The sequence below is a fragment of the Volvox carteri genome, assembly GCF_000143455.1.
Source record: "Volvox carteri f. nagariensis unplaced genomic scaffold VOLCAscaffold_40, whole genome shotgun sequence".
NCBI classification, from domain to species: domain Eukaryota; kingdom Viridiplantae; phylum Chlorophyta; class Chlorophyceae; order Chlamydomonadales; family Volvocaceae; genus Volvox; species Volvox carteri.
The window spans coordinates 407,460-417,313 of NW_003307583.1; the positions used below are offsets into that span (position 1 = coordinate 407,460).

Sequence of the window (9,854 nt, forward strand, 5' to 3'; positions counted from 1 at the left end):
GCTGCTCCTTGCCGCTTGCTGATTTCTGACCGTTTCCCCTTAGGCGGTCCATGATGATTTACAGAGGCTACAATAGCAGTAATTTATGTAAACCACTCATGTCCGCTCCGCTTTCTCGTTTGCAACGAAACCGCACCTTGCCCGTTAGGCGACGCCTGAGTCACTACGTCTGGACTTGTATACAAGGGTTGCGGGACAGGATACTGCTGTGCCAGACTGGTGGTCGAATGTGTTTGGCTCGCAGCTTGCACCTGAGCAGGCGCATCTAGTGGCGGTGGCGGTGGCACAGGCGCAGCGGCCTGTTTCAACTGCTGTTGCGGTTGCTGCTGTTGCTCCTGTATTAGAGCCGGCTTTGCAGCTGCTGCATGCCTATTTCCGTTGGCTTCGCGTCTGCGTAAGCGACCGCCAAAAAAGTGACAAGAGGCGCCTTCATTACATCACACTAACTGAGCTCACCCTGCAACGGCCCCAAGATTGGCCGATTCTTCTTTGGATGAGATGCAGCCCATTTACTCGATGAGCCTATGCCCTCAGGTAATTTAATTAGAGCTCAGGTAACGAACAGCGGCCCAAGCACTGTAAGCTATGGAAACACAATCATGACCCAGGCATTTCTCTAAGATAGGGAAAGCGAAAAAACCCCTGCGTGCAATCCGGCAACCAAATGGAAGTCCAGGGCACGGCGAATCCCAGCTGCTTGTGTCCAGTTTTGTGGTACTTCATGCATTTATTGAAAACTGCCACACCAAGTCAATATATATACATATAATAACGGTAGACTTCGTCAGCGTGGACAACCTGCCAGCCATGGCCCCAAAAGCTTCGAGCCAGCCCGCTTGGAGCAGCACGGCATGGCAAAACAACCTCAATTATCGGGCCTTTGATTTTCGTTCTTTGCCACCGGCCTTTGGAGGAGGGGTTATATGAGCTGTACCGTTGGCCTGACCGCCCGATGGAAGGCTTCCGGCGTCCGCGTTCTCTTGGACAATCTCCTTAAGGACACGCAGCTCGTTCTCTGTGGCCGTGCACTGCTTCTGGGCCAATAGGTTCACGTCCAGCAGTCCATCATCGTACCCGATGCAAAACACCGGGACGCCGCTGGACTTATCGCCCTGGTTCACCACCGCGATGTCAAAGTACGTCGGCAGCGACGCCACTTGCTTGCTCTGCGGATTGACGTGTTCGAGAATGTGCAGGCAACGTATGCATTCAACAAAGCGCCCACCCGTTATAACATGCCCCGCTGTCAAATGCGGCCGTAGTCCGGCGTGGAGTCACTCCATAATGGCACGCCTAGCCACGAGCAGTCACTTCGGCATGGCAGCAGAGAACAGCTAAGAAACTTACCTTTAGCATGAACGACTGCGCTGCGGTGGGCGCGCTGCGCGACACGGTTAGGTCGAACGTGAAGAGCATGCACAACGAGTCGAGAGCAAAAAACACCGTCGGCCGCAGCGGTGACCAGCGCACCACCAGCATTTTGCCACGTGAAACATCCGGCCACACCGACACTGCCGGGGACGCATGCATGCAGTGCAGCGTCACAGTGCCGTTGCTGTGCCCGGACACGAACAACTGCGGCACGAACGGCGACGCCGCCAGGCAGGTGACACACGACGGCACCGGCGGCGCATTGGACTGGATGGCCAGCGGGGACTTATGGTCATCCGGCACATACTCCTTGGGCGCCGGCGGCGCGCCCAGCAGTGAACCACGGAGCACCTTGCCCGCGTCGCTGCCCACCAGCAGCTGCATGTCCGCACCAGGCAGCACCTGAAGCGAGAACGTCTGCACCAGCTGCATCGCAGGAAGGCAGCGGGTTGGAGAAGGAACAATGGGGCCACCGGAATTGCAGGATTCAGCCAAGGGGCGGAGCGTGAAGGTAGTCCGGGTTGCAGCTCAACAAGATCAAATCGTAGGCAAGGCAAGGCAAAAGGAGCAGCGCACACGAATGGACGCTAGGACCTGCGGAACTGGGTCAGTATAGGCACGACCTAGCATGGGCCCAGACCGGTATGAAACCGATGGCCGCGTTCAACTACGCCTGAACCCCCGAGCAGTCCCGTCGCTCCAACTTGCTGCGCCAGCCTGCCGCCAATAGGCCCTCACCCAAGGCCGCCGTCCACCAGACCTGACCGCCACCCGCCCACCATACCTGGTCCAGACGGACCGGCTCTCCTGGCACCACTTGCGGCGTGGCCTTGCTCTTGGAGCCCACCAGCGGCCATAGCGTGCGCTTTCCCAGTTTCGACATCTGCGTAGTGCGCACCAGCTTAAGCCGGCTACCGGGCCGCAGCCCGATGTCGGAGTCCGCGGCGTTGCGGTCCGCAGGTGCCAACAGCACGGCCGTGTACACCGTCACAGTGCCCCATCCGTTGAGACTGACAATCTGACACGGACGGGTGCGGCTGTCGGCTACACGCGGGCAGGCGGGATATGGCATGGCACGGATGGGGAGTTGTTGCATGGGAACAATGGGTCAAACACATGCATGGCGTAGCGCAGAAAAGGATGGACGCAGCGCCGTGCCGCACTCCCCCAAGGCTTTCAGAGCTGCAACCAGCAGTGTAGGACTCACGCAAGCGCGTCAGGCAGGGCGAATTACTGGTCAACGAGCTCCTTCAGTTTGGATTGCTACCAGTGTAAATGGATGGCTTTCCGGGAAGAATGGGCGGAGCGGTGTAGCGGCATGGTGGACAACTCGGTTTGTTGAAAAAATGCGCGAGTCATACACGCCACACAACCCTCGCCCGACTGCGACCGCCTAACCCTCAACCCCTCCCAAGTCCACAACGCTTCCCAAAACCCCAAATAGCCCGCAGGGTCCCTACTGCGTGGCGTGGTAGCGATGCCGACGATGGGCGCCGCGGTAGTGGCCACGTCGGCCAGGTATTCGGTGGTGTAGGAAGGCCGCCGCAAAGACATGTTGACCCCGCCAACCTGCTCCATCGGGTGCCGCGACTCCGGCTCCTCAAGGTCCCAGGCGCATACACCGCCCTCCTCCATGCCTGCGTGCGGATTGGGTGGGTTGTGTGTGACCATACCAAACATTCCACATAAAAAGTGAATGCACGTTTGCTAAATAAGGAATTACAGGCAGGAATGTATAACAGAGAATGGATGAAAGATGAAAAGGCAAGGGGACGGCCTTGCCTAAGCGGACAGGAAAGGCCACGTGGAGCCACACGTGGCGACGTGGCTCTCCCAGCCTGCACCCTGACACACCTGCAAAGACCAGCGTAGTGGAGGGCGCCGGCGCCCAGCAGCAGCAGGAAGGGCTGCCCTCGCTGACTAGTACCGACAAGGGCGGCGCGGTGGGAGAGCTCAGGTCCCACACGCAGAGCATGCCTTTGCCTCCTAGAGAATGGTCCTGTAGGACAGGGCAAGGACATGGGCACGGCAGGACGCAACGACACAGCATTGCATCCGCATCCCGTAAAGACGATGAATCTGGGTGTCACCACGATTAGAATTTGACACTTCTTGCGATTTTCTGCGGTATCTGTCTGTTCCTGGAGTATCCGTCTATCTCGGGTATCAGCAACACTCGTCTGTGGTTCGTCTTCCCCCTGTCTCCATGCCCACCAAATTCACGAGTGCATCCGCAACGTAACCGAGGCAGGAGGCCTGGTGCGAATGTGCCCCATCTTGCTGAGCAATGGCATTTACTCTACGACACGCACCACCGCCTCACCACCGAACCGTCTGGCCACGTGTCCCCACAACACGGTGAAAAAGGTTGACGTCAAACTATGCAGCAAAGAAACAAGACAGCAAAGAAATCACACATCGCTCTTGTGTAGATGCCTTCGGCAGAAAGCTCACCTGCAGCAGCGCCGCTGCCCCCAACTGGGCACCCACTGGAGCGTATGACGCCAGCAACAGCGGGCTGGGCCCCGGGCAAAACGCCAGGCCTGTAACGGGCCGCTGGGCCAGCAACGCCTCCTGCTGCCGGCCCAGCTTCAAAGTCCCCGCCGAGAGGCCGTTGTCCGCGCCGCCCAGCGGTGGGATCGCTACCTTCCTGGCGGCTGCGGAGGACATTTGCCAGGAATATTGGTGGGTGTATGCTTACCAAATGCAATTAAACAGCAGTCGCAGTCAAGTATCTTTTGCCGTTGGGACATGGGGCCCAAGATGCGGTCAAGGGTGAAGCGGAGAAATGGCGACGGGGTACTCTGTACTCCTTATACCCTCAAGCTTCTCAAGCTTGCAACTTCCGCTTACAAGCCGGGGCCCACTTCCACCGCTGCTGTTCCTGCTACCTCTGTTGCTGCTAGAGTACTTACTGGGATTCATGCCGAGTGCCGCGAGCATGACAGGCCCGGCCCAGCGCATGAAGGATACCAGCTTGCTTTCCTGATCAGGTGCCATGGCCACGATCCGCATCACCGCACGGTTCACAGGGTTCGCCGCCGCCGAGTTGGTGGCGGCAGCACCGCCACTCGCCGACAGGGTGTGCTCGCCCTCAAAAGCGGTATTACGGTCCTCCGGAACCTGGCAGCTGTAAGTACAGCAGTAGATCTGCAAGAAGCCCAGTTGAACAGGCGCACAGCAGCCGGCAAAGGACTTGCGAGATGCATTCAAATGTTGGGAGCGCGGAGAGTTGCGAGAGGGAGAAATCATGTGCAGAAGTTCAAGATATAACCGCCGACGCCCAACGCGTCAACGGAGGGAAAAGGGGGTTTGACAATCACCACGCCCCGATGGCATCCGGGTGCTGCCCGGACGATGCTGCGGTTAGACGTGCAAGAGTTTTGCTTTGGTCGTGAAAATAGGTGTTCGGCGCCAGTGCTCCTGCGCGAAATTCTGCCGCCGCAGGGTGCCACACCGCGGATATCGCGGAGTTATGTTGCATATGCCAACTGCCTATGAAGACGCGGCCGCGCGTTCACTAGTGGTTGTCTTCATCAACTGCACTCCAACCATAAGGCGCCAATCGCATGATAGCGATATCGCCCCCTTTCCTCCCTCCTGTTGTCAATTTCCCGGCTCTCAATTCCCACCTCGTCCGTTTGCTGCTCCTCCTCCTTGTCGTCTTCGTGGGTCTGCGATGAAGCCACCTTGACGCCAGCGTACTGCGATCTGCCCATGTTGTACAATTCGTATTTGGACAGGGACTGCAGCTGCGGGAAATCCTCCATAACCACAACTACCAGCTTGAGCTGCAGGTGGGCGAGGGTGGGGCATAAGGGAGAAAAAAGGATGGAAAAGAAGTTGAGGGCGCGAAATGTCCGTGCGCGAAGGCGGGACGGTCGACAGTTTGGTATAGGCACTGGAAGTTAACGCCAGAACCGAATGTGTGCCTGCGTAAGCCTACTCCTTAGCAATCTCCCTAAACAGGAAAAGAAGTTGAGGGCGCGAAATGTCCGTGCGCGAAGGAGGGACGGTCGACAGTTTGGTATAGGCACTGGAAGTTAACGCCAGAACCGAATGTGTGCCTGCGTAAGCCTACTCCTTAGCAATCTCCCTAAACAAAGGGCTGCCAATACAGGATTGCCCTAAGTCTTCCCCGCAAGTGGATAGCTGGCTGATGCCGGTGGGAAGCCGTTTCTCAAGCGTTTTTCTTGGCCCGCGTGAGGGGCGTGGTCTCTGACTTTCCAGAGGGTGAGCAAAGCACCATACCACCACCGCCGATACGGATCTGCACACAAAACCAATTCACCACACAGGGTGCTGAAACAGCCACGATGAGTCCCTTTGGTTCCGGGCGGATCCAACTCGTCAGCCCCCGCCGCTGGCCCGTCAGCCCCCGGGGCCAACTCACCATTTTCTTCCTCTTGATGGCCCCGGCCAACTTTTTCATGGCCGTCTTGCGTTGGGCGTCCGTGAGTCCCGCAAAGGCCGGAATGTCGACTATAGAGGGGTTTGGAAAGTGTGTAGACGAGGCAACAACTTAGGCGCTGCGGGTTCTAGGCCCAAATGGTGAACCTGTTCAGGGCGGGTGCATACTGGTGCCGAGGATATCCGGGTGTTTTTTTTCCGGGTGTGCGACCTAACGCAGTGCTTACTGCTGAAGTATTGTGCAGCGGTCAAGTGGCGGACCCACCCCAGGTACCCAGCGTGCAGTGCGTCTGTCTGGATATTTGTTGTCCGTATGCTTTCGAAGCTGGCATTGAGCCACCCCGTTGTCCAGTGTATCCAGTGAAGAGGAGTGCTGAGCTATGGTCGAACGAGCCGCCGCACCCACCTGTCCGGGAGACCTTGCCCGGCAAAAATGTTGCCCCTGCCGAAGGCGGCCGTGCGTTTCCGGTGTAAGACATCCGAACGCCGGCCCCCCGCTGAGGCGATGGCAGGTCTTTCGGGGTGGAGGGCGCCGGCGTCGCGGCCTTTGACATGTTCTTCGGCAGGACATCGTAGTCGTCCTCGTCATCTTCCTCACCCTATATAGCAACCAAAAGCGTCCCAAACAGCTAAGCATGGTTTGCAGACGTTTGCAGCTGAGGTGAAGCTGAGACACGACATGCCAGTCCATTCGCCGCTGCACGGAACGAAGCTCCTGTTGCCCACCTCAAATCCATCATCATCATAGTTTTCGAACTCCTCGTCCTCGTAGTCCGACATGGCTCAGCTTGCCCAAAGCCTCAAGCAATGGGACCGGCCAGACTGTCAGCTCCTATACGTCAAACCGTAAAAAGTTTTATCATAGCACACGTTCAGGTGTTAAAACAATCGTTTTGTAGCAGTCCCAAATCCTGCAACCCACGGTCTCGCTGTTCGGTAGTGATTTTGTAAATGGTACAACAACAAAATAGCCCTTAACCGTAATCCAGTAACAGGCGAAGGCTTGGCTATTGCTCTGCCACCTGAGGAGGGATTTGCCGTATTTGTACCACGGTTGCGGTAAATGGCCGAAAATGCAGTTTCTAACAGCCAGAGCTGTGTATGTACTACGAGCAGGTGGCGAATAAAATCATTGCTACCTAGGAGGCTTGTTGAACAAATCGCTGCCGGCTATGTGTTGAGCTACGCATGAGGGCTTTTACCTCCAAATCCATGGCATCCCTTAACCTACAAAAACTCCTTCGGGCACCAGTGGAAATGCCGCAGCTCTTCGCTCCTGTGGCGCCGGCGCTTGCCCGAGCCCACAGGGCCACCGAGTGGCGGCCATCCCAATTGCCTAACACCAGGCGACATATCAGCAAGGTGTGCCCTACCCAGCCAAAGCGTTGCATACATCTTCGTATACAGTTGAATTGCGATGCGTGCGGGAAACCCCCAACCGACCCGTGGTGGTACTCCCTGCCTAGTCAATCTGCTAGCCCTAGAGCGATCCGTTATGCGGGGACCAGGGTCCCCTACAAATATCACTCCACAAGCGTGTCACTGGCTCCTGCGCCGCAACGATTTATTTAGGCGAGTGGCGCTCTTTGCGATACATGTAAGGAGCAGGCCACGAGCTGCCGTACAGCTGTGTTGGGCCTCCCCCACACTGCACACATGCCGTCCGATTTCATCCCATCCCATCGCAATTCACAGCAGGCCCTGCCGAGTCCCGTCACGTCTTGGCATCCCTATTCATGAAAGATCACCGCATCAACTAACCCAGTTAGTTTGGCCTCTTTAACCTCTAGCACTGTCGGCCACGGACCCTGCCACGCCACATGATATGTCCACTACACGCCCCTTCACTGCCCGCGTCTGGTCCCTCGCGCCGCTTTCCAGGTGGCAGCAGCGGCGGCATCCGATCCCGCCAGCGGCCCAGGACCTTCCTCTAATACGGCAGCAGCGCCTGCTGCTTCTGCGAGCGCTGCCTTTAGCCACAGCTCTATCAGCAGTAGCACCAGTAGCAGTAGCACCAGTAGCAGTAGCACCAGTAGCAGTAACAGGTGGTATGCGGAGGAGGACTATGACGTCATCGTGGTGGGAGCGGGCCATGCAGGGTGCGAGGCAGCGCTGGCGGCGGCGCGCCTGGGTTGCCGTACGCTGCTGCTGACCCTTAACTTGGACCGGGTTGGCTGGCAGGTGTGTGACAGCAACAGCGGGGAGGCGCGAAAGCGTGTGCGACGACGGCTCGTCCCGCGGCACCTCTGCCTCCCGTCCACTGAACTGCGCTGCCGCCTCTCAACTCCGCTGCGGTGCGGTGCTATCATCGCCACTGACACCTCCGCCAACTCTGCCACTACCACTAACTCCGGTACTGTTCGTGCTACCGCCCTCGCTACCGCTGCCGCCAACGCTACGTGCTAACAACTACCGCTGCTGCTGCTGCTGCCGCTGCTGCTGCCGTTACTACAGCCGTGTAATCCCGCTGTAGGCGGCCCCGCCAAGTCGCAGCTGGTTCACGAGGTGGACGCTCTGGGGGGCGAGATTGGCCGCATGGCGGACCGGTGCTACCTGCAGCGGCGAGTCCTGAACCGGTCCAAGGGCCCGGCGGTGTGGGCGCTGAGGGCACAGACAGACAAACATGAGTACTCTCGAACCATGCGGAGGGTGCTGGAGGAGCAGCAAGGGCTGGAGATTCGGGAGGTGGGCGATGGCGGGTTGTGGAACGGCGGGTCGGGTGGGAGGTGTGCTGGTGGTTAGGGACGGTGGACGGGCGGGTCGTTGTGGTTGGTAGTTGGGCCGCCTAACTGTAATTCTAACCGTCCGAACGGCTTTTACCAACTGAACGCCCAGAAGGCTAACTCCGCAGTCCGCACCGCCGCCGGAACACACAGCTCTCTTTTGAGAGAATGACAACTCGCCAGCCCTGGAGAGAAACACACACGCACACACGTACACACACACGCACACGCATATGCCTGGCCATTGTCCAACTTATGGATACCAAAAGCCCTACCTGGCAAGTTGGCTTCGCGTATATGGACTACGTCCGTCAATTAATTCCCCCTCTCGCATTTCTTGCAATTAGCCCCCCTCCTTGCATACATTTCCCTCCTCCTTTCAAGGCCATGGTTGTGGGTCTGGATGTGGGGCCCAATGACGAGGTTCGCGGCGTAAAGACCTACTTTGGCATCACCTTCCGCTCCCGGGCGGTGGTACTCACCACGGGCACCTTCATGAACGGCACCATCTGGGTGGGCCGGCAGTCCATGTCAGCTGGCAGGTACGAATCCGTACGTACGGTGCGTATGGAAGCCGTCCTGCTGTATGCCGAACACATGTGTGATATGGCACAGGCAAGGTCTACGTTCCAGCCAACTCCTGTAACGAGACAGGAAATGACGAATCCTTGGAAAACGACAGATGCGAAAACAGAGAAATTAGTGGGACTTGAACCCGGGATGTTGACAGGGCGTGTGCTGGGAGTTGGTGGGAGTTTTCCAAGCTTAAGAAACCCATACAACAGCTAGGTAAAGGACCGGTAACCCGCAGCAACATGGGTTTCCTTCGCTCTCCTTCGCTGTTGTCTTTTCCGCCCCTCCCGGTGTCAGGGCTGGCGAGGCTGCCAGTGTGGGCCTTACGGAGGCGCTGCAGTCCCTGGGCTTCGAGACGGACCGCCTAAAGACCGGCACCCCAGCACGTATCGACGCCCGGACGGTTAATTTTTCAGTGCTGGAGCCCCAGCCGGGAGAGGAGGAGGTGAGGGGAGGTGAAGGAGGAGGTGGAGCAGGACGAGAACTCATGAACCAGAACAAGCTCTAACCGGAAATGGCGCGAACGGAACGGGGACGACGAAATGGGGCGAAGTTGAAGTTGACCCCAGTGGGAAAGCTGGGTGGGTTGCAGCGGATTTGTGTGCACATGGAGGACATGGGAGTTAGGGGCCGGGGAACGGCAATCAGGAAACCGGCGAGCCCTGCCGCTGTGTAAGCCCGTGACCCCTTCCCACATTCATGTCCTGCAAGTTCGCCTGTCTGTCTGTCTGTCTGTCTGTCTGTCTGCAGGCCCGCTGGTTCAGTTCGACCCCGAGG

General features: G+C 58.0%; 2 protein-coding genes across 2 annotated transcripts in view; one reads left to right on the forward strand and one right to left on the reverse strand.

Moving 5' to 3' along the window:
• Window positions 1-869: 869 nt before the first annotated feature.
• VOLCADRAFT_94869 (uncharacterized protein) lies at window positions 870-6,561 on the reverse strand (the record flags this gene model as incomplete). The annotated part of the gene is made up of 12 exons (XM_002954086.1): window positions 870-1,166; window positions 1,348-1,575; window positions 1,624-1,797; window positions 2,156-2,415; window positions 2,832-3,008; window positions 3,226-3,370; window positions 3,826-4,028; window positions 4,287-4,521; window positions 5,004-5,162; window positions 5,765-5,853; window positions 6,188-6,380; window positions 6,508-6,561. 12 exons carry the CDS (start codon window positions 6,559-6,561, stop codon window positions 870-872), a joined length of 2,214 nt encoding a protein of 737 aa, XP_002954132.1.
• Window positions 6,562-6,887: 326 nt separating this feature from the next.
• VOLCADRAFT_121255 (uncharacterized protein) overlaps window positions 6,888-9,854 on the forward strand; it is a gene marked incomplete at its 3' end in the record, with an annotated part of 6,819 nt that continues 3,852 nt past the window's right edge. The window contains exons 1-5 of the mRNA XM_002954008.1: window positions 6,888-7,143; window positions 7,663-7,962; window positions 8,236-8,466; window positions 8,889-9,046; window positions 9,375-9,522. Of these exons, the coding sequence (XP_002954054.1) occupies window positions 6,970-7,143; window positions 7,663-7,962; window positions 8,236-8,466; window positions 8,889-9,046; window positions 9,375-9,522 (1,011 nt within the window). The 5' untranslated portion in view covers window positions 6,888-6,969. The remainder of the gene's footprint in view (window positions 7,144-7,662; window positions 7,963-8,235; window positions 8,467-8,888; window positions 9,047-9,374; window positions 9,523-9,854) is intronic.